Here is a 25,454-nt window from a genome sequence, read left to right on the forward strand (position 1 = left end):
TTTTAGATCTGGTCTATTCTTTTCCATCACTATTTCAAAACAAATAGAATTATGGTCTCTGTCCACAAGGTGCTCCCCCACTGAAACCTCAGTCACCTGCCCTGCCTTACTTCCCAAGAGTAAGTCAAGTTCTGCACCTTCTCTAGTAGGTACATCCACATACTGAATCAGAAAATTTTCTTATACACACTTATCAAATTTGTCTCCAGCTAAACCCTTAACACTATGGTGGTCCGAGTCTATGTTTGGAAAGTTAAAACTCCCTACCATAAACACCCTATTATTCTTACAAATAGCTGAGATCTCCTTACAAATTTGTTTCTCAATTTCCTGCTGACGATTCGGGGGCCTATAATACAATCCCAATAAGGTGATCATCTCTTTCTTATTTCACAGTTCCACCCAAGTAACTTCCCTGGATGTATTTCCGTGAATATTCTCCCTCAGTACAGCTGGAATGCTATCCCTTATCAAAAATGCCATTCCCACTTCTCTCTCGCTCCCCTTTCTGTCCTTCCTGTCACATTTATATCCTGGAATAATTAAGCTGCCAGTCCTGTCCATCCCTGAGCCATGTTTCTGTAATTGCTTTGATATCCCAGTCCAATGTTCCTAACCATGCCCTGAGTTCATCTGCCTTCCCTGTTAGGCCCCTTGCATTGAAATAAATGCAGTTTAATTTATCAGTCCTACCTTGTTCTCTGCTTTGTTCCTGCTTGCCCTGACTGTTTGATTCACTTCTTTTCTCAACTGTACCAGTCTCAGATTGATCTCTTTCCTCACTAGCTCTCTGGGTCCCACCTCCCCACCTCCCCACCCCCCCCCTTACTAGTTTAAATCCTCCCAAGCAGTTCTAACAACTGATTAGTGTCCTAGATCTTTAAATAAAACTCAGGTGAGACAATTTGTTTAATTTTGGTTACTTATGGATGGTTAAATTAAAAGTGAGGGAAATGGCTCTTAAGGTTGCTGAAGAAGTTCTGGGGTTTGAAGATGTTTCCCAAATTTGCCAAGAAAATTTAGAAAGACAGAGGAAGGGCATACTTTTAGAATTAGCAAATTAATTCAAATTGGGTTTAACCAGGGACAAAAGGAAAGCTGAAATTGTAATGGAGTTGGTCGAGCACTTAGGTGTAGCAGAGAAACAGACAAGTGCAGTAGAGTTAGAAAAACTTAAATTGCAACTGAGGCAAATGGAGTTAAAAGATAAAGATAAGGAAAGAAGAGCCATGAGAGAAGAAAGAGAGAGAGACGAAAAAGAGAGAAGGTTCTTAGCTGAACAAAGAGAGAGAGAAGGAAGAGAGACAGAGAAGAAAGAGAAAGGGAGAGAGAACTTGAACTTCAAATGTTCTGAATTAGTCAGGAAAATCAAGGTAACAGGCTGGAGATGAAAAGAGAAGGTAGTGATATATATTCATATGTTAAAACATTTTGATGAGAAAGATGTCAAAGCCTTCTTTATTTCATTTGAAAAGTTAGCTAGGCAGTTGGAGTGGTCAGACAACTTTTGAGTAATGCTAGTTCTAAGCTGGTAGGCAGAGCTCGTGTGGTATTTGCAGCACTGTCAGATGAGGGGTCAAGAGATTATGAAGAGGTTAAATTGACTATTTTGAGTGCCTATGAATTGGTTCCAGAAGCATTTAGACAACCATTCAGAAACATAAAGAATGAACCAGGTCAGACTTATGTTGAGTTTGAAAGAATTGAACACGGTAATTTTGATAAATGGGTGCAGACCTTAAAAGTAGATAAGACCTATGAGGCTCTAAGAGAAATTATTCTGCTGGAGGAGTTTGAAAACTCACTTCCTGAGACGATAAGAATTTGTGTGGATGAATAGAAAGTTCAAGAAATATGAAGAGCAGCAGAGAAGGCAGATGAATATACATTGGTGCATAAGGCAAAATTTAGCTTCTGGCAAGAATTTCATCCTGTGAGGGATAGAAATTGGGAGAAGAGAAACTACAAAACAAAAAAAGTAGAGCACACTGGGAATAGTTTATCACAGTTGGAAAAAGAAGCCCAAAAGGGTGGAAAGGTGGTGAAAGGCCTCAGATATTTTCACTGTAATGGAGTGGGGGATAGAAAATTACAGTTCCGGTGATTTAAGAAGGCAATCCACAAAGATACTTTCACTGCCAGAAGGTGCGACACATACAGTCGCAGTGTTGGTCTTTGAAGAAAGGCACTGTAAGAAAAGATGTGGTAAAAGAGGCTAAACCAGTGGCATTAGTGAAAGTAGTAAAGAAAACCCCAAGAAAAGTCGAGGAGCTGCAGGAGAGTGCACAGCCTAGACAGGGGTTGGGTATGGACTTAGTGCCTGATTTCTATAAAGACTTTGCCTCTGTGGGTAAAGTTTACTCAGGAAGTACGGGGGAGAAGGGAAAGAAGTTATAATTTTGAGTGATACAGGAGCTAATCAGTCTCTAATAGTAAGAGATGAATGTGGTTGCATTCTTTCTGACATGCTACCTGCGATTTATGGAATAGATGGACAGAAATTTAGCATTCCCCTGTGTAAGACCAGATTGGAGCCAACTCAAGACTGCGGAAGTGACAGTGGGAGTGATTGACAGAATGTCAGTTCCAGGAATACAGTTTGTTCTTGGGAATGATTTAGCAGGATCCAAGGTAGGGGTGACACCTCTTGTTGTGGAGAAGACAAAGGAAGACCAGGGACCTGAGGAGTTAAAAGAAAATACCCTGGAATTTTCCCAGACTGTGTAGTAACAAGATCCCACTATCAACCCACAGCATGAAGCAAAAACTAAAGGGAAAGACGAAGGAGTTGAGGTTCAGAAAGTGAACACCCTGTTTGATGTAATCATGCAGGAAAAACCTGAACAGGCAGAGGGTCAGACAGAAGTGTTTAGTCCCGAAAAGCTAATGGACTTACAACAGAAAGATGAGACAATAAAAGATATATATATATTGTTGCATAGTCAGAAAAGGAATCAGAATGTGTTCCTGAGGGTTATTATCTCAAAGGTAGAATCCTGAGATGAAAATGGAGACCACGGCAGCTTAGTGCAGAGGAGAAATGGGCAGAAGTGCAGCAGATTGTGTTGCCGGTAACATTCAGACAGGAAGTGTTATGGGTAGCACATGAACTACCAGCAGGAGGTCACCTCGGTGTATGGAAGACTCGGGCTAAGGTAAAAAAACATTTCTACAGGCCTGAACTGCACAAGGATGTGGTTAAATTTTGCCGTACACGTCATACGTGCCAAACGATAGGTAAGCCACAGGCAGTAATAATTCCAGCATCTTTGTTGCCAATTCCCACATTCAAAGAACCTTTCATGCGGGCTATGATTGATTGTGTAGGTCCCTCCCGAGAGCTAAAAGTGGGAACTAGTACTTGCTAACCATAATAGATGTGTCTACCAGATTCTGGAGGCAATTCTGTTCCGGAGTATTAAGGCAAAAAGGGTGGTAGAGGAGTTAGGAGCTTTCTTCACGCAGTTTGGGCTGCCCAGAGAGATTCAGTCAAACCAAACTAGGCTGTTTAAGGATGTCATGGATAGCTTCGGCATACAGCACATAAATCAAGTGTGTACCATCCTGAATCCCAGGGAGCTTTGGAAAGATGGCATCAGACTCTCAAGACCATGTTAAGAGCAAACTGACAGGATTACCCGAATGATTGGGATAAAGGTATCCCATTTGTAATACTTGCCATTAGAGATGCCCCAAATGAATTGATTAAATTTGTTCCCTTTGAGTTAATATTCGAACATGAAGAGAGAGAGCCTTTGAAATTGATTAATGAAAAAATGACAGGACCAAAGTCGGAAATCTCACACTTGGATAATGTATCTGAGGTGATGCAAAGATTAAATCAGGAAGGTGAGTTAGCTAAACAGCACCCGAAGATGTCACAGCATAGAATGAAACAGGTAGCTGATAACTCTAAAATTGGACTGTTTTCACATGGGGATGACATGTTAGTATTGTTACCAGTGGTAGGAGTTCCCTTCAAAGCCAGGTTTAGTGGTCTCTGTCAAATTGAGAAAAAGTTGAGTCAGGTAAAGAGGTTGGACAGAAAAAAAAACCATCGGCTATGTCATGTGAATATGTTGACATCTTATTATAATAGAGACCAGGAAATGGATAAACAGGTGTTAACTATTGCCCCATAGAGTGAGGAATCAAATCTGGATGTTGTGTAGTTTGATGTGCCTCAAAATACATTAAGCAATGAGGAAGTCCTTGAGGAGTGGGATAGGTTAGTGAACTATCTGTCTCAGGAGCAAAGAACACTTGACAGGTTTGTTGCAGCAGTATGAGGATGTATGCAAGGATAAGGTGTGGAGGACTAATGCTATTGTGCATGAGGTGGAAGTAGGGAATGCTGTTTTGATAAAACATCACCCTGACAGACTTAATGCTTTCAAAGCCGCACTGGTCCAGAAGGAAGTGGATGTCATGCTCAAAGAAGATATCGTTGAATCGAGTCAAAGTGGGGAGTTCGCCAGTCATGTTAGTTCCCAAACCTGAAGGGACTCAATGGTTTTGTGTATACTGAAGAAAGGTCAATGCCATAACAAAATTGGACTCCTGTCCAATACAAAGATTAGAGGTTGGACAAGCCAGTTACATCACAAAGTTGGACTTACTGTGTGGTTATTGGCAGGTACCTTTATCAGAGAAAGCAAAAGAAGTTTCTGCGTTTGTAAACCCAAATGGGCTCTATCAATTCAAAGTGATGTCTTTTGGAATGAAGGACACACCAGCCTCATTCTAAAAACTCATGAACAGAGTTGCAGGCTGATTAACAAATTGTACAGTTTATCTGGATGCTGCAGTGATCTTTAGCGAGTCATGGAAAGATAACATGTTATAGTTGGCAGTGCTCTTTGAACGATTACGAGAAGCAAAACTGGTGATAAACTTAAAGAAAATAGAATTCGCGAAGACAGACATGACATTCTTGGGACATAACATCGGTCATGGAAGGCTGACTGCAAGCAATGCAAAGACGAAGGCCATCGAGGATTTTCCATGACCGTCCTCAAAGATAGAGGTGCTTCGACTTTTTGGATTAAGCGGATTCTATCAGAGGTTTGTTCCAAACCTCATTAGCATAGTGGCACCGCTAACAGATTTACTAAAGGAGAACACAAAATTTCGGTGGACAGAACAATGCCAGGAGGCATTTGAGAATCAAAAAGCAGTATTAACCACCTCACCAGTTTTAGTTGCACCAAATTTTTTGAAAGCCTTCAAAATTGCAATCAATGTTAGCATTATAGGAGTTGGAGCTGTACTGCTACAGGAAGGTGATGGAATTGAACAGCCAAGTGGCTACATTTCAAAGAAACTCATACCCACCAGAGAAAATACTCTACCATTGAAAAGGAATTATTGAATTTGGTATTGGCCTTCCAATATTTTAATGTTTATGTGATGAACAATGTGTCGGAGCCAGTTGTGTACACAGATCACAATCCTCTTACATTCTTGGAATGATTTAAGACAAGAATATGAGACTATTTCTTTGGAGTCTTATGTTACAGACTTTTAATTTACAAATTGTACATGACACAGGTTAGTAAAAATGTGATAGCAGATGTGTTATCACAGATTTAAAGGAAAACATATAGATAAGATTGAACAGATTCTAATGTTATAAATATGAGTGTGTGCAGAAATTAATATGAACCTAGATTAATGACCTATGTATTTCATTGTAATGGAATTAAGAATTAGAAAAAAAATGAAGCCATCTTTTCATTGTGACAGTTCAGTTTTTTTCTTAAGGGGGGGGCAGAGATGTAATGTGGTTGAAGCCATGAACTATACCTTTAAGAAAGAGTGAATGCTGTTCTGCACTGAGAGCTTACAAGAGCAGTCTCAGTGTACTGGAAAATTGAAACCATGTAATATTTTTCTGTGAAATAGATACCTGAGTTAGTTGTTATTTTGGTAACAATTCAAATTTAACCAATTAGTTTAAATTATGCTAGTAGAAAGTAGGGACTATAGATGTTAGAGATCAGAGTCGACAGCGTGGTACTGGAAAAGCACAGCAGGTCAGGCAGCATCCGAGGACCAGGAGAATTGACATTTTGGGCATTATGCCCCAGGATACTAAAACCCATTCATGTTTAAATTTATTGTTTTTCCAACATTAAACCAATGAGACAATCTGACGTTGGGGATATAAAAAAGGCAAGTATTTTGAAAATCAGACAGAGCAACTACCACTGTGAGAGACCCAAGACATTGAAACACTCTCTATCAAAGGTACCTTTTTATATGAAACACATGCACAGTAAAAGAAGGATGATGACCCAGGGAGATCATCAACTGAAACTAAAAAGACACCGAAGATGACAGCCATTGTATGGTTTTGAAATTAAGTTGATGTGATTTTAATAATTGTTTTATTGGAACAGTATATTGTTATAGAGTGGGAGGCAGATAATAAGCAGTTAAGAGAAAGGGGGGCTTAGAGTTGTGAATAATGGTTGTTTAATGTTCACTTTGGAGTTAAAGAATAAATTGATGTTATTTTCTTTAAATTGTGGAATTTGGGGAGCTCTCTGACATTCATATTTTAAACAGATTACGAGGAGAGGTGAATTTTTCTGGGTGAAAGTGAGGACTGCAGATGCTGGAGATTAGAGTCAAGAGTGTGGTGCTGAAAAAGCTCAGCAGGTCAGGCAGCATCTGAGGAGCAGGAGAATCAATGATTCAGGCAAAAGCCCTTCATCAGGAATCTCATCTCCTTGAAGCACAGTTGAAGGCAGCCAAGAAGGCTTACTTTTACAGGCCCTCATTGGCCAAGCTACAGAGGATTACAGTGCTGAGGTCTGCATTGAATTCTGTGTTCACACAGACAGCAAAGAAGGAGCTTACTTTCACAAAACAAAGGTTATATGAGCATGGTGACAAACTGGGCAAGTACCTAGCATATCTCACCAGGAAAGCGAGTGCACCTCAAGCCATTATGTCGATTAGGGAAGGGTCTTGGAACTTAACATGTGACTCCAAAAAGATCAATGTGACATTCCAGAGATTTTACTCTGAATTATATCAACCTGAGGGTTGTGAGGAGGGGGCGTGCCAAGATGGAGTACTTTTCCAAGGATCTGATGCTGCCGGGTGTGACCCCAAAACAGGGTCTTTTCTCAATGCCCCCTTATCAGAGCAAGAGGTGCAGGAGGCTGTGAAGCAGCTTCAGAGTGGTCCTGACTGACTTCCCAGCGAAGTCTACAAGGAATTTATAAGCATATTGTCAGGCCCGATGATCAACATGTTCAATAACTCGTACAGTCATGATCATCTCCTCCCACCTCTACGAGAGACCAATATTTTGTTTATTTTTTTGAAAAAGAGCGGGTCCCAGAGGACTGTGCTTCTTACAGGCCCATTTCACTCATAAATGTGGATTTTAAAATCCTCTCTAAGACTATTGCATTAAGGCTGGAGACTTTGTTACCTTCGGTTGTTAAAGAGGACCAGACGGGCTTCATAAAGGACCGCACATCCTCCAGTTATGTTAGGAGGCTGCTTAATGCAATTCAAGCATATCAATAACAGTCAATACAGGGATTGATGATTTCTCTAGATGCAGAGAGGACATTTGACCAAGTTGATTGGCTGTACCTTTTTTTATTCCCTAGAGTGGTTTGGCTTGGGCAAAGTCTTTATAAGGCGGGTAAAGATTCTCAACAGTGACCCTCTCACTGCGGTCATCACCGATGGGGTACAATCAAGCAACTTTAGCAATTTTAGGGGCAGCTGACAGGGCTGTCCACTTTCACCATTGCTTTTACATTGATGATTGGTGGAGTCCATTTGTAGGGATCCTAATATATTGGTTCCAGAAGTGGGGTCAAAATTACATAAGATTTCATCGTGTGCAGACGATGTCCTCAGTTTTTTGTCAAATCCAGCAGTTTCTGCTCCTCACCTGATACAATGCATCAGGTCTTTTGGCACCTTTTCAGGGTTCAAGATTAATTTTGCAAACTCAAATGCCAAGCCTATGGGTGGTCTTGAGGGTGAATCTCGATTCCCATTTAAGTGGTCACAGTGGGGTTTTATGTACTTGGGCACATTCATCACTCCAGTTCTTGATCGGTTGTTCAAAGCTAATTTTGTTCAATTATTCGACAAAATCAAACAAGGCCTTTAAAGATGGGAGGCTCTTCTGGTCTCATGGTTGCATCAGATAGCACTTATTAAGATGACTGTTCTCTCCTGTTTGTTGTACCCTATATAGATGCTTCCCCTGATTCTCGATAAGCAAACGTTCAGGAGACTGAATGGCTGGTTCTGCTCTTTTATTTGGCATCGTAAGTGACCCCTTATTTAAATTGGCTAAACTGAAATTGCCTCACAGACTGGGGGAGTGGATCGCCCGGACATTAAAAGCTACCAACTAAGCTCACTTTTATCTTACAGGAGTGATTGGGATTGTGAAGATCCTCTTTCAATATGGTCAAATATCGAAACCTCTCAGGCAAAGTACCCCTTACTAGCTTTCTTGCACCTATAGTGGGTATGCTGGGTTTTCAACCAGGGACGACGGATTCAGGATTCAATCATTGGGCAGTTAGGGGTGTGTCTTGCATGGGTGATTTATTGAAGGGAGACGCAATGATGTCCTTTGATTAGTAGCTCGTATTTCTGCACTACCTAACAGGGACCTCTTTTGTTTTCTCAATTTAGGGATTCCATTCAAAAAAAGACTACACTTTTGACTGATCCCTACAAATCCAACATAGAGAGGAGGGTGCTCAGTGCTAAAAGTACACTTTCTGTCAGCACGTTATATCATCAATTGGGGGGGGGGGCAGCCCCTCAGATGAGTTCAATCGACTCTGCAGGGTGCGGGAGAGAGAGCTAGGCATTGAGGTCTCCTCAGAGGCATGGGAAGATATTTGGGAAAACACAAGAAAGTATCAATTTGCAATAAGATTCATGCTTTGCAACTGATGATTCTCCGCAGGTTCATTTGACTCTGGATCGTTTGTCAAAATTTAAACCAGGGGTATCCTCAACATGTCCCAAGTGTAAGGTTAGTATGGGCACTTTTACCCATTGACTCTGATTCTGTGGTAGGCTTCAAACATACTGGAGTGCTATGGCAGGTCCAATGGAAGGGATTTTGGGTGTAAGGGTGGAGATGAACCTGGTCTTTTTTCTTCTTGGCCTGCCCAATGTGTTCCCTGTAGATACGCATAAGAAAAACTTTTCAACATACTCACTTTCTGTGCAAGAAAGAATATCTTGTTAGGTTGGGTGTCCGAAAATCCCCCGGGCCTGTCGGGTTGACGGAAGATTGTTATGGAGCATATCCCCTTGGCTTTTCTTACAAGTATGGTACACCACAAGACTGAAAATGTCTATAAGACATGGGGGCTCTTTTTGGACTACCTGGACACAGATTTGTCTGCCACACTAATAAGGGCTTTTATATAACCGTAACAATTGTGCTTGATGAGTCCAATAACCAGAGAGAGGGAACTGCGAACGTATGAGTGGGTGAAAATTAATGCTTCCGATTTTCGAGAGTTAGTGTTTTGTTTGGCTGAGCTGTATTATTATCATTTATTAGCTTACTGTTAGTTATTATTTACTTAGTTAATTAGTTAGTTGGGGTTTATATGTATATATTTTTATGCATATTTATACTTTGTACATGAGGGCAGTTTGGGTTTTTCGCATTTTTTGGTGTTCTTTCTTCATATTGTTTTGAATTGTATTGTTTTGTATTTGCTGTAATATTAAAAAATCTATTTATCAATAAAATATATTTTTTAAAAATCTATTCTGTTTTTTTGGGTATCTTCACCTTTGTCCCCAGTGGTGTGGACTTATACACATGCTCTTAATTTGCAGTGTCGATGACTAGTGTTTTAAGTATTTTGGGAAAAGCAATTAAGTAATGGAGCAAGTTACCTGAGATCACCAAGCAATTTTCTTTGACCCTTTGCCCTTGCCCAAATGTTTGAGTTTTATTACATGCACAGGTGGTCTGGCAGAGGGCTTGTGCAATGTCTGTCCGTTGATTTGAAGACTCCCTCAACTAATGAGCATTGCATCACTTTGAATGTAGTTTGGATGGAATTGCTAGAAAATATTAATACAATTTTACTTGACTGCATTACTTTTCCTGTTCCTCCCTGGAGGAACAGTAAGAAATATGTGTTGCAGTGTATTTTGACCAGCAAAATTAAGGACAACTCAAAGAAAATGGAGCTACATCTCTCAGACAGTTACGTAAATGCCCATATTCATGTTCTCAACATCCACTGCGAAATAGGGGTCAATCTGGGTAAACTGAATTGAGAGATGCTCAAGTTATAGAATAACGTAATCCAGAAGATTATTCAATTGGGAGTAGCCAGTGTAAAAGTAAGTTATTCAACAGCAGTGGAAAATCACAGATATGAAAGTACAGTGTTCCAGCTCTGCTGTCCATTGACTTTGAGTACCAATCCAGGTCATTGTTCTCCAATGCATTTGTGTGCTGCTTTGGTGGTTAGATTTCTGGACACATTTATTGCACTAATTCTCGGAATTCATTGAAGCACGTGCTTATAATTTCATAGACTCGTAGGACCATACAGTAAAGAGGTCCTGCAGTCCATTGAGTCTGCACTGACATTTGCATGTACTATTAAGTTCTGATATTTTGTATCCATTCAGAGTGTTTATATTTTATATTCACGTATGAATACTATAATAGTAAAACAGTTTAAGGAAAAAATATGGAAAGGGATAATCTCAGATGAGTTTCAAAACTAAGAACAACTAAATACCACGCAATTGTTCATACCTTAATACATTTGATGACAAAATCTGAAGATTTGTGCTAAGTCTAGTCAGTTGCTTGTTTTGACACAAATGCTTTAAAACTTGCTTTCTGTCCTTGTTTTGAAATTTATTTTTTCTCCCAATTTCCTTTAGATGTGACTGAGAAAAAAGCTTGGAATATGTTACAGTTGATGATGGTGGCAGAAATTATTCTAAAAGAGAGAGGTTTGTGTGTTGTTAACTTATATGGAGTGTACAGGATGGTAACTCCATAAACTTCAAATGTGAAGATAACCAAAGTATGAATTTCTGGTGTACTGTGTGGATCTGCATCATAGTTCAGTCATTGGAACCATTCCTGTACGAAAGAAGGACTTAAAGTGGCACAAATGAACATATCCCCCCTCCCCATCCCCCACCACCCCGCCATCACACCCAAATTCTGCTTCTGACATTAAAAGCAGAAAATATTTAGCAGACCTGTCAGTATCTGTGGAAACAGACAAAAAAACTGCAGATGCTGGAATCCATAGTAGACAGGAAGGAGGCTAGAAGAACGCAGCAAGCCAAGCAGCATCAGGAGTTGGAGAGGTCAACATTTCGGGTGTAACCCTTCTTCAGGACTAGAGAAGGGTCACACGCAAATGTCGACTTCTCCACCTCCTGATGCTGCCTGTCTTGTTGTGTTTTTCTAGTACCTGTGGAAAGACAGAGTTAGTGTTTCCCAATATACATAAAACTGCTTTTCATAACCACTCTCTGAAAGACTCTTTCTGCTCTTGGCTCCTGGGCTCAAATCCCAGCATTGCAGCTGGTCAGATTTAAACTCAATCAGTAAGTCTGGAATTGAAAAGCTGGTCTCACTAACAATGACCATAAAATTATCATTGTTGTGAAAACAGTTCGGTTCACTCATATCCTGTAGGAGAGAAAATCTAGCAATCCTTACCTGGTCTGCCTGGCATCTGATTTCAGACCTACAGCAATGTGGTTGATCCTTTACCTCCCCTCAAGGACAAATTAAGGGTGGGCAATAACGGCTGGCCTTACCAGTGATCATGCCAACATCTCATGAAATTACTTTTTTTAAAATGTCATCAATGTGCTTACAGTTGTCGTCTCAAGAATAAATGATGTTGCTGCATTTAGCTCCAATGTCACAGTTCCATCTCCAAGTTGGATGTTCCAAGTCTGTCTATTCTTGAGCTTTTGTACTTCTGACTGAGATCTGATGTTGACTGCACAGAATCTATTATTAAGCATTTGATTTATTCCAACTTTTCTTTTGATACATTCAACCTGATGTCCAATTGCATGTCATCTCGCTGGCCTGTATCTCCCTACATAAATTTATCAAAACAAATTAGGAGCAGGAGTGTGCCATTTGCACACCCTCGGCCCTCCATAACACCCCCAAATCTGCTCCATATTTGATAAATTAAAGGCTGTTCTCTTGGTAGTGGTATGATTTCAGCTGATGGTATATTTATACTTTGTATTTTTTTATTGAACAAAGTGGTTTAATCTGAAGCACAGACACGCAATGCTGCAAATTTGGTTTTAACAATGTTTAAAATACACAATAGAACTTAAGACCAAATAGAACGAACCAAGCTACTTACATAAAACACAACTTAAATGATAAATTCCAATTATCCCAATGCCATCATTTGCAATATTCAAATTCCAGAGAGAATCCCATTCTTTATCACATTAGTAGGTTTTATCCATTGTTTTCAAATCCCGATATTGAGAATTTGTTGGCCTTTTCTATGATTATTCACACAACTGAGCTTAAACGTTCTTGATTTCAACTAATCCGAGCTATAATCAAAAACTTCTCATCTGAAAATTTCAAACAAAAACCCTTACGCTTATTTCGCAACTGTTCTGAACAAGCTTCTTTATCCAGGAGAAACAACACTTACATCCAATCCTGGCGAGGTCCTTCTGTGAACTGCTCCAAAGCTTTTCCAGTCTCTTGCTTTTTCTAAAATTAAAATCAATCCTTGATTACTCTAATGTGCTTTCTCCATTTGTAAAACTCTCTCAATACAAACATTTCTAATATCACACCAGGAGGGGCAGCAACTTCATCTAATGAAGCAGTAGCACTCCAAAAGCTTGTGATTTCAAATATAACCCAGCATCATGTGACTTCTAGCATGCTGGTTCAAAATTCATGACTCCAGAAAAAACTGACAAATTAGTTACTCAACTTCCTCATACACACAGACCAAAACCTCCATTTTACTCGCTCAAACTCCAAACTCTAAAATAATTGATATAAATATATCTAAATCATACAAATTAAATCAATAGACTTAACTCCACTTTACTGTCTCCCTCCTATACTTCTGACTCTTGTCAGTGAAGGATATTTTTCTGTCTTAAAAGTCTTCAATGACCCTGCTTTCACTGTTCTCTAGAGAGAAAAACTCCACAGAATAATACCCTTACAAGAGTGAAATTCTTCTCACCATTTTAAATCGGAGGCCATTTATTTTGAAACTGTGTCCGCTAGTTCTAATCTCCCATAGAAGGGAAAATCTCATCAAAGCTCATTCTCCCACCCAGATTTGTCACATCTGCAAACTTAGAGATATTACATTAAGTTCCATCATCGAAGTCATTAATATTTTGTGAATAGCTGGGGTCCAAGCATTAATCCTTGTGGTATCCTACTAGTCACTGCCTGCCAGTCAGAAAAAGACCTGTTTATTTCTAATCTTGGCTCCTATTTACCAGCCATTTTTCACTCCATGCCATTACACTATCCCTAATCCCATGCACTTAAATTTTAATGGTGATCTTTTATGTGGGAGTTTGGTCATTCCCATAAAGTACTGCATAAGCTGAAAGCATGAAAGATAGTATAAGGATGTGGTATAACCCTGTTTTTGGGGGTTTTATTTTGTCCCCAAATGTAACTGGAGCTGAACTGTTAAGTGTCACTTTGGAGTGAAACAAATACTTCATTTTGTCCATTCAAATTTAGATTAGATTAGACTACTTTAGATTACTTGCAGTGTGGAACCAGGCCCTTCCACCCAACAAGTCCACACCAACCTGTCAAAGTGCAACCCACCCAGACCCATTCCCCTACATTTATCCCTTCATCTAAAACTATGGGCAATTTAACGTGGCCAATTCACCTAACCTGCACATTTTTGGACTGTGAGAGGAAACCAGAGCACCTGGAGGAAACCCACACAGACACGGGGAGAACGTGCAAGCTCCACACACCTGAGACAGGAATTGAACCTGGGTCTCTTGCGCTGTGAGGCAGCAGTGCTAACCACTGTGCCACCGTGCCACCCATTTAGTTGGCAACAATTTTTCTGCCTGCCTCAGCAATTGAAAAACCCTTCCAAGTGACAGGTAGTTTTTTTTTAATCATCAGGTTTCCTTTCCCTTAGTTAATATTGCACACCCTATTTACAGCTGAGGTAACACTGCCTCACTTAGCTGTCATCCCAAAGTCAAAGCCATCTCAAAATCAGTCCTGTCTGATTTTAAGTTCCAAAGAAGGATTCTGCTCTGGCTGTTCTCTGCTCTAAGATTGGATGCTCCCAGCTGCTGGGTAAAAAGAAATCGGTCTTACTCTGCCCCATGCTACAACCTCATACCCGCAGCCTATTACTTTTATGCTTTGACCAATTGCTCCATTCCTTGGTTCAAATGAAAAAAAAGTGTAGTCCGTTAGAAATGTGGCTTGGTGTAATCTTGCTTTAACATCCATATTGTGACTGATTTTAAATAAATGTAGTTCATTGAATCTTCGTGCATCCATAATGCAGACTAGTATGCTCTTAGCACTATACATGTAAACAGGTTAGAATATTGTGCTAACTTAGTTCTTATTCTTTCTTTCAGCCCTAGTGCCAGATAGTGTAAAGAAGGAACTTTTGCAGAGGATAAGGACCTTCCTTTCTCAGCATGCCAGTCGTTAAGTATGCGATGAGCAAATTACAATGCCATTTCTTTGCAGTTTAATTGATCATCAGATCAGCTCCAATGCCTCGATGAAAATGACCATGGCTTTATTTTTGTGACAGTTTTTTAATACGTTTATTGTCTTAAATTTTAATGTTCATGAATGTAATTCACAAGCAGCTTTTCTACCAATGTCTATATTTTCCTTGATAGGTTAAATGTATTTAAATAAAATTTTTTTGAAATGATTATCGTCTTGAATTGTTTTTATGAAGTAATTTTAGATAACTTCTTCCTGAACAAAAAGTATTGACTTGTGCAAGCAGTTATCGGTATTCAAGAGCAGTCAGTAAATGGAAATTTTTACAGTTGTCAAGCTGCTACTATGTGAAAGTACAATTTTTTTTTGAGTCTGTGTGAAACTTTGCTTTTTTTTCCCTTCAGGTGTCCATGAAAACTTTCCATCATTCTTATTCTGGAAACAGCCACTTACCTGTCAATTTTGACCAAGCAGTATGGAGGTATCATTTTATTCTGAGATCTGACTCAAGTGGAGGTAAATTCTGTCAGGGCTGTGTTTGAAGAAAAACAAGGAAGTTCTGGTATTCTGATCAATATTCATCCCTCAAGCTAGACTATGAAACAGATTGTCAAAAGAAAAGAACGTGCTGCAGATATTGAACATTTGAAGTAAAAATAGACAGTACTGGAGATATTTAGAAGCGTCAGTAGAGAGAGAAGCAGCAGTTTTGGTTGATCACCCTTTCAGGTCAAATAAGTTTTTTTTTCTCCACAGATGATGTGTGACCTAACTATGTCCAACATTTTCCATATTTGAAACCTAACAAGCTAATTTGTAATTTAACCTGTTGCTAATTATTTATTATCTTGCTGTGCAAATTGAGTGCAATGTTCATGCGTTACAATTGTGAATGTAATTCAAAGGGATTTTATTTGCTGTGAGGTATTTTGAGGAACCTGGGAAGCTATGCATGTTAAGACTTGTTTTTAGAGATTATCAACTTATTAGCATCCAGTTGTGACCAGTTGACAAAGTGTATTGAGAATTTGGAGAAGTTGGAAAACGTTACGCTTTGGTGACTTTTTTTTAAATTGTGAAATTTAAGATTAAGAGGTTCTCTGGAGATTTCCTGCAGTTTTTCCAGAAAATTCCTTTCTGATTTCAGTCCTCACTGTTGGAAATGCATGAACAATCTTTCTGCTTTGTAACAAGATTTTTCTTTAATATCTATAGTTAAGAGATTTATTTGAACACTAGTTGGCCCTGTGGATACCTTTATTGGTTTGAAAAATTAATTCCACATGCCTTAAATAGTTTCCTAGTCCTATACTTTTGAGAACTTTGTCTGAAAGAGTTTGTGTCTTTAAATATGAATAATAAATAACCATAAAACTCTGAGCCTTGGATTTGCCTTGGATTCTGCACAGATCAGGAATGCTGATACTTGGCCAAAGCTGTAGAGTGCATACATGTATTTCTTCAATGCAGAGGTTTGGTGAAAAAAGACCTTAATTGGTTGCACTATAACTGTAGTGACAAATCTATGCAAACTATTGGCTAGGCTACAGTTGCAGCATTGAGAGAAGTGAGTTTTGAGAAGATTTGTAGCTCATGTTAAGAAGATTAGTTTTGCTTGCTGAACTGGAAGGTTCATTTCCAGATGTTTTGTCACCCTACTAGGTAACATCTTCAGTGGGCCTCTGGGCAAAACACTGCTGATGATTCCTGCTTTCTATTTACCTGTGTATGTTTGGGTTTCTTTGGGTTGGTGATGTCATTTCCTGTGGTGATGTCATTTCCTGTTCTTTTCCTCAGGGGGTGGTAGATGGGGTCTAACTGGATGTGTTTGTTGATAACATTCCGGTTGGAATGCCATGCTTCTAGGGATTCTCGTACATGTCTCTGTTTGGTTTGTCCTAGGAGTCTCTGTTTGGCTTGTCCTAGTTGAAGTGGTGTCCTTCCTTATCTGTATGTAAGGATACTTGTGAGAGATGGTCATGTCATTTTGTGGCTAGTTGATGTTCTAGCTGGTGGCTAGCTTTCTGCCTGTTTGTTCAATGTAGTGTTTATTACAGATCTTGCACGGTATTTTGTAAAGGAAATTAGTTTTGTTTGTTTTGCTCTCACTAGTATCCTAAGGAAGGACACCACTTCAATTGGGACAACACATCCATCCTTGGACAAGCCAAACAGAGACCGCACGAGAATTCCTAGAAGCATGGCATTCCAACCAGAACTCTAGAAACTAACACATCCAGTTAGACCCCATCTACCAACACCTGAGAAAAAGACCAGGAAATGACATCACCATGGGAAACTCCTGATTCTTGACAATCTTGATTCTTGGCCATCAACAACTAGAATCTTGAAGCCTTTGTTGTAACATTGATAGTGACTCCAATTCATGTTATCAGCAAAATAGGTAACAGGTCGGGACAGAGTCTGTATTTCAAAACAAAACTAAAAACACTGGTGTTTTTCTTTACAATTTTATTTAGCTTTGTGTTCATTTATTTTTTTGCCAGTACTTATTCCAGCTGTGAGACTGATTAAAGGGCTGAAGTATTCACAATTAAAATCTAACCTTAATAGTGGAATTGATGTGATATGGGTCATTCACGTTTGTTTTAAAGGTTATTCCCATAAATTCACCATTTAACAGTTTGTTGAAACAATTTGACATCAAAGCTTCACTTTGTGTATATGCCAGTGAAAATAAGGAATTGGATCACTTTGTGTGTGTTTTGAAGAATTTGGTCTCTTTGGAATGAATAAATAGTTTTGTTTTTGAGCATTCTACTTGGTAATGTCCATACTAAACAATGTCAAATATCTTGAACAGTTCTTGATGATGTTTGCATTATAGAAACTAACATCAATATAAATTTCAGACCGTATTTAAACCCCAATCCAAATCCCTATTTGTTCATTTGAGACTTTAACCATTCAGTCAATAGGACATAGCCTGGTGAAGCAATTCAGGATAGATAAGTTATAAAGTAATAGTATGAAAGCGAGACAGTGACTTTATTGGCTCACTATGGTTCTTCCTTCCTCCTTCAGCCTGGGATATGTGATCAACACTTGGTCTTGGATCTCTCCAGCACCTACACTAGTCTGACTGCACACGGTGCAACCACCTGCAGTTTCAAGCTTGGTGCAAGGTGCTCCAGTTTTCTCCCACAATCCAAAGATATGCAGGTTTGGTGGATTGGCAATGCTAAATTTCCCAAAGTAACCAGGAATATGCAGGTTAAGTGGATTAGCCATAGGAAATTAGCAAGATGACAAGGATAGGGTGGTGGGGGTAGGTGTGAATAGGATGCTGTTGGTGTAAACTTGATACACCGAATGGCCTGCTTCCACACTGTGGAGATTCTATGATCTATGACCTCGGTCACTGAAACTCCTTCCAACCCTAGCATGATCAATTACATGACTAAAGTTTGGTTGGCCTAAGCTTATTTCTATGCTTACCTCTAATTGGTTCAAGAGATGCATGATCAATCTGTGATTGGTTCTTAAGAGCGATGGATGTTCACTAGTATTACTATCTCCTGACTGGTTTCTTGAGTCAATTATACATGGGCTCATTTGCTTCATTGTCATCTATTTTGTTACTTTTATGACTCTGAGCTAAGATAACAGGATATTTCAAGATATTTTCCTTGCCAATTTGTTCAGATGGAGTTTATGCTGTAATGTTCTCTTGATTGATATTCTGACTCATTTTCTCTTTTTTTGCTCAATTGATGTAAGTCCCTCATTAAATTGAGCACTGATCATTATTTGTTTCGAAAGACCACCAGCAAGTGATTTTCCCTGTGGTGGTTGTTGTGTGGACTGGATTTCTTAATTTTTAAAATGGATGATACAGTAAGAAAGTTATTCATAAACTTCAAACTGTAAAGAAGATTGCAAAGCACAGCTACAAATTTATAAAGATAGCACAAGTTAGAATGAGTAAACGGTGAGGTAGTGAGATTATGACGTTCGGCTGTTACATAGCCTTGACTGACACAAGTGTTAAGGATCAGACAGTTACTAACTTAAATGCACACTGTTACAAAGTTAACTCTAATACAAAGCTGATTACATTTAGCCAAATTTGATTTATTCTCTACTAGAACACGACAAATTAAAATAAAGCTAATGTAGGACACAGCTGCATTAATACATAGAACAGTACAGCACAGGAACAGGCCTTTTGGCCCACAATGTTGTACCAAACATGACACCAAATAAAATTAATCCCTTCTGCCTGCCCATGGTGCTTATCCCTCCATTCTTTGCTTATTCAGGTGCTGATCTAAAAGTCCCTTGAAGGCTACTATTATACCCCAGCAGTGCATTCCAGGCACCTACCACTCCCAGTGTAAAAATAAACTTGCTCCTCACATCCTTTAAGGTTTTCCACTCTTACCTTGAATGCATACCCCATAGTATTAGGCATTTCAACTCTGGGAAAAATATTTTGTCAACTCTATCTAAACCTTTCATAATTTTATAAATGTCTATCAAGTCTCCCCTCAACCTCTGCCGCTCCAGAGAAAACAACTCGAGTTTGTCCAGTTTGTCCTGATAGCTCATACCCCCTAATCCAGGCAGCATTCTGGTAAACCTCTTCTGCATCCTGCACATCCTTCCTGTAGTGTGGTGACCAGAATTGAATGCATTACTCTAAGTGCAGCCTCATCAAACTTTTATAAAGCTACAACATGACTTCCTGACTCTTGTATTCAATGACCCTACCAATCAAGGCAAGCATGCCATATGCCTTGTTTACCACCCCATCTACTTGTGTGCCCACTTTCAGGGAGCTAAGGACTAAGACCCCAACACCCCTATGCAATATCTCATACTTACCAGCATTAAACTCCATCTGCCATTTCTCCATCCAGGTAAAAACAATGACTGCAGATGCTGAAAACCAAATACTGGATTAGTGGTGCTGGAAGAGCACAGCAGGTCAGGCAGCATCCAACGGATGCTGCCTGAACTGCTGTGCTCTTCCAGCACCACTAATCCAGCATTTCTCCATCCATACCTGCAATGGATCTCTATCCCACTGTATTGTTTTTATCGATATCTCCCCCAATCTGTGTGTCATCTGCAAACTTACTAAACTACCTGTCTACATTTTCATCCCAGTCCTTTATATGAATCACAAACAGCTGAGGTCTTCCTGCCGTAAAACTGCACCAAGCCTTCTTTTATTGCTAACACCAAAAATTTCAACAAGCTTTTAACAAAGTATTTAACAAGATGTCACCTCATTCAGTCTTGAAGTTTGAAATGTCAGTCTTGAAATGTGGCTCTGTGAAATGCCATGGTGTGTTTTAGTCAGGGGAGGCTAAATAGTTGCATGATATTAAATTAATGATGTCTACATTGTTTACTGTTAAGCGGAGTAACATATTTGGTTCAACAACAGAAATTGCTGGGAAAGCTCAACAGTCGGGCAGCATCTGTGAAGAGAAATCATCGCGAACATTTCAGGTCAAGTGACCCTTTCTCAGAACTTCTGCAGATGCTGCCAGACCTGCTGAGCTTTTCTAGCAATTTCTGTTTTTGTTTCTGATTTATAGCATCTGCAGTTCTTTCGGATCGTGTTTAATATGTTAGGTAATCGATTAATACACTTGCATAATTATAAGTAAACTAAGCTCACCATGAGATGTCAATCTCCCTATTATTAAATCAATATCTGATTGACATAAATTGGTATAGGATCATGTATATACATGCAACGTTATTAAGGATTACCGTAATAGGTAATTATCCTTGATCTAGTTACCAAAGTTTCTGATTGCCCTTATTTCTCAACATGTTTGTGCTAGTTGCCAAATTAGTTGACATCCTCTTATGTAACAACTTAATGCAATAATACAAAAAGAAAATGTTAGAAATACTCAGCACATCAGGCAGCATCAATAGCAAAGGAAACAGAACACTTCAGTTGAATTACTTTGTGTCATAACAAGAAAATTTCAGATAAGTGCAAGTTTTGAACAAGTGTAGAGGCAGGGAATGTTGGTGGAGAAAGGATAGAAGATTTGTTTTGTAATAGTGTGAATGACAGGAGAGATTAGCTGATTTAAAGAAGAGGAAAACCTATTTGAAATCTGTATTTGTGACATAGATTAACCGACACGATGGCTCAGTGGTTAGCGCTGCTGCCTTACTGCACCAGGTACCTGGGTTTGATTTCATCCTCCACACTGTCTGTGTGGAGTTTACACATTCTCCCAATGTCTGCGCAGGTTTCTTTGGGGTGGTCTGGTGTCTTCCTACAGTGGACAAAGTGAGGATTGTAAATGCTGGAGATCAGAGTCGAGAGTGTGGTGCTGGAAAAGCACAGCAGGTCAGGCAGCATCTGAGGAGCAGGAGAATCGATGTTTCGGGTGTAGGGGCTTATGTCTTCCTTTAGTTCAAAGTTATGCTGATTAGGTGGATTGGCCATGCTGAAAAGCCCATAGTATCCAGAAATGTGCAGGCTCGGTGGATTAGCTGTTGGAAATGCAGGGTTACAGGGACATGATTCTTTTAGAGGAGTGAAGAAGGTGGGCCTGGGTGGGATAGTCTTCGTATCATGGGATAATCAGTGTGGACTCAGTGGGCTGACTGGCCTGCTTTAACATTGTACAGATTTTATGAACCTGTTCTAACCATATTTTGAATGATTCAATAACAAGTAAGAGTTTGCATTTGTATAGCACATTTTCTAACATCAAAAGTGATATTAGGATGTGTGCTTTACTGTCAAGGAGTATTTTTGAAGTGTTGTCACTGTTGTACAAAGGGGAAAAAGCAAGCGATTTGTGTACAACATGCTCCTTACAAACCACATTATGTTAATGAACACAACCTGTTTTAGGGGATTTCATTAAGGGATACGTGCTGGCTCGGACACCAGGGAGGATTCGCCAGTGTTTTTTTGAAATAGTACCATTAGATGCTTCATGTTCACTTGAGAATCAGCTTTGTTTTGACATTTTTAAGAAATGGGGAGTTCTCGAGATTTAAACAGTGCAGACAAACCATAAATGGAGTGGTCCGGTTAAAAAGAGGAGAGCCAGCATTGAGTGGATGGACCAAATTGCTGCAAGTAACGCAATATGGGTATCCCAGAATCAGTGACATTGCTAGTACTTATTGCCTATCCTTAGCTGACATGAATTATATTATCTAAATGGTGAAGGATTCAGAACTCTGCAATGCAGAGAGATTTTCAGTCTTGGTGCATGAATCACAGAAGGTTAATCTAGAGGTACAAGAAATAATCAGGGAAGTGAATATGCTGCAGTATGTTATGTTTTATTGCTGGGAGCATTGAATGCAAGAGTAAAGTGGTTATGCTTCAGTTATACAGGACATTGGTGATACCACATCTGGAGTGTTGTGTTCAGTACTCATTACCTGTACTTACAGAAGGCTGTTAGTGCATTGGAGTTCACAGAATATTAACTAGACTAATACTTAGAATGAGTGGAGAACTAATAAGGGTAGGCTAGGCCTGCATCCTTTGGAGTTTAAAAGAGTCAGAAGTGATTTAATTGAAACATAAAAGATCCTGAGACGACTTGACCAAGTGGTTGTGGAGTGGATGTTTCCTTTTGTGGTAGATTATAGAACTCGGGGTCACAACTTAAAAGTCATTTAGAACAGAAAACAGGAAACTTTTTATTCTCTTGAAAGTCTTTTGAAATTCAGTTCCTCAGAGGTGGTGGATGCAAAATGTCGAATGTTTTAAGGCAGAGGTAAATAAGTTCTTAATTGCCAAGTAGATTAGATTCCCTATAGTGTGGAACCAGGCCCTTCGGCCCAACCAGTCCACACCAACCCTCTGAAGAGTAACCCACCCAGACCCATTTCCCTCTGACTAATTGACCTAACATTATGGGCAATTTAGCATGGCCAATTCACCTGATCTGCACGTCTTTTGACTGTGGGAGGAAACCGGAGCACCTAGAGGAAACCCACGCGAATACAGGGAGAATGTGCAAACTCTGCCCAGACAGTCACCTGAGGCTGGAATCGAATCTGGTACCCTGGTACTGTGAGGTAGCAGTGCTAACCACTGAGCCACTGTGCCGCATCTAGATGAAAGATTATTACTGTTATTCATAATGTTAAAATCAGATCAGCCATGATCTTATATGGTGGAGCAGGTTGCAAGGGCCAAGTGGCCCACTCTTGATCTTTGTTCATGTGTTGGACCTTGGTGGTGAGTGGACCTTCTCTGTAAGGGGAGGTGGGGTGGCTCCTGCTTGCCATTCCTTTAACAACTCGTGCCTCTGACTTTATGCCAACTCCACAACTCCTGAGAGACTGTCATTGAGCAACATCTCTATGCTTTGGTATCAATCTATCAGTGATCCAGGAGGCAAAAGGAAGTGTTGTGCTGGGAGGTATCACATTCACAGAAGAATTTTTATAAAGACAGATATGCAAGTGAGGCGTGGTAATACCTTAGCATTCAGAGTCATGAAAACAATTAAACACAAATAAACAGAGACAGAATTTCAGAAAGTATTGTAGTAACATTTGGACAGTACAGATTTCGAAGTGGTTTCCATGGCATCCAATTAGCCATTGTCCAGGTAAAGCTAAGGTAAATACAGCAAGGGGCCGAAGAGTCAGACTCAGGTTTTCAAGTTCCATCCCTCTCACACTGATGTTGTGAAATATTCACAGTGTGACTGTTGCAACATATTTGCTGTGATCGTTTCACATCGGGAATACAGGTGAACAGAAAGGATCGTTTGTTTGAACCTTGTACCTGGGGAAAGGTAAGGGGCATTGTGTGATCCAGGAGCTACAAATATCTACTCTTACACTGTTTCACTCTCCAGTTCAAAGTTTTATTACTTCCTATGTTGGAGTGAACCAAAGAGCAATTTGCAACACCTTGAATCAAGGGCTCAAAGCAGGATTGGTTAAAAATCAAGATGTTTGGTGTTTGTTGGTGATTGAGTTTCTTTTAAGTAAATTTGATTGTCTTCCTCAGGTTGGTCTCTGAAAAGTCTTATTTAGTAGATTCAAAAATAGAAATTGCTGGAAAACCTCAGTACATCTAGAAACATAGAATCCCTATTGTGGAAACAGGCCCTTTGGCCCAACAAGTCCACACTGACCCTCTGAAGAGTAACCCACCCAGACCCATTCCTCCACCCTGTATTTACCCCTGACCAATGCACCTAACCTACACATCCCTGAACACTATGGGCAATTTGGCATGGCCAATTCACCTAACCTGCATATCTTTGGACAATGGGAGGAAATTGGAGCACTTGGAGGAAACCCATTCACACACAGGGAGAAAGTGCAAGCTCCATACAGACAGTTGCCTGAAGCTGGAATTGAACCCTGGTCCCGTGAAGCAGCAATGCTAACCACTGAGCCACCATGCCACCTCCACCTGTGAAGAGAAATCAGAGTTAGTGTTTCGGGTCGAGAGACCCTTCCTCAGAACCATGTTTTTATTTAGTCAATTGATGTACCAGAAATTACATGCGATAACAAAGAGAAAAGTAAATCGAACATTATATACAATAACAGTTAGATGGAGCAAATCCAGCCCGATGTGCAATAAGGCATAGATCAGGAATGATGAATATTAATGTACAAATTGACCAAATCCAGAATTGTGTACTGTAATTTTGATTCGATAAATCTGCAACGGTATATTTTTACATACAGATTAGCTAATTCAGCAGCAGGATGTCATGGTTGATATTCAAATTCCTAACTCTCCCAGCATCACAGTATAATTTAGGTTTTTTTGTTACCCTGAGCTGATAGTATGCAATCTTGATTCTGACATGACTGGGTGGAAACTTTTGCATCCTATCATGTCACTTTCAAAATAAAGAGGCAAAAGCTGAACTATCACCCTTAATATCGTGCCTCAAACCCCACCCTGCTTTCAAAAGGACCAGTTTGAAACCTAGTAAGAAAGACAGTAAGCTTTTTAAGTGTTTGCAAACTGAATACTGAGAGAATTCCACAGAGCTGGTATAATGCAGAACAAGACCACATAACTCTCTTAGCATTTTGACTTAGTGCTAAATCTCTACTTTTCCTCCCATTATCCTGCATATTTTTCCTTTTGTAAGAGCCTTCTTGTCTGCTTGAATTGAACTTGCCCTGACCACACTTCCAAGCAGTGCAATTCTATTCTAACTACTTGCTCGGTGCTAAATTTTTTTCTCACCTCACATTTACTTTATCTCTAAAAAACATCTGCCAATAGGTACAAAGTTGAAAGAGCACGGCAGATCAGACAGCATCTGAGGAGCAGGAAAGTCAACATTTCAGGTCAAAACCCTTCATCAGGACTCAATTAAAACTGGGCCTTTTGGCTGTCAGTCCCTTTACAAGCAGAGACGATTATTCCTTATCTACTCTCCAGATTCCCAATGATTTTGAAAACATCTCTCAAATCTCCCCTCAGTCTTCTCTTTTCCAAGGCAAACATGTTCCAGCATCTTCAATGCAACTTAATAATTGATGTTTCAGCCTGGAATCATTCTTGTAAACTGCATTCTCTCAATTCATTCACTTGAAAAAAAGGGAGAAAAGGGCTGACCCGGAAACTATAGGGCAGTCAATCTAATCTTGATGGTGGGAAAAATTATGAGAAACAATTCTTAAGGGCAGAGTATACCTGCACTTGGAATGATGTGGATAAGACAGGACTGGTCAAATGGATTTGTTAAGG

The 25,454-nt window shown here is 39.6% G+C and overlaps 1 protein-coding gene across 1 annotated transcript in view; it reads left to right on the plus strand.

Annotated features, from left to right (window-relative positions):
- Positions 1-3,776: 3,776 nt before the first annotated feature.
- LOC140476805 (fibrocystin-L-like) overlaps positions 3,777-25,454 on the plus strand; it is a 261,275-nt gene continuing 239,597 nt past the window's right edge. The window contains 3 exon segments of the mRNA XM_072569599.1: positions 3,777-3,849; positions 7,632-7,714; positions 15,154-15,230. Coding sequence (XP_072425700.1) covers positions 3,777-3,849; positions 7,632-7,714; positions 15,154-15,230 — 233 coding nt within the window.

This window comes from Chiloscyllium punctatum, chromosome 5 (genome assembly GCF_047496795.1).
Source record: "Chiloscyllium punctatum isolate Juve2018m chromosome 5, sChiPun1.3, whole genome shotgun sequence".
Classification (NCBI taxonomy): Eukaryota; Metazoa; Chordata; class Chondrichthyes; order Orectolobiformes; family Hemiscylliidae; genus Chiloscyllium; species Chiloscyllium punctatum.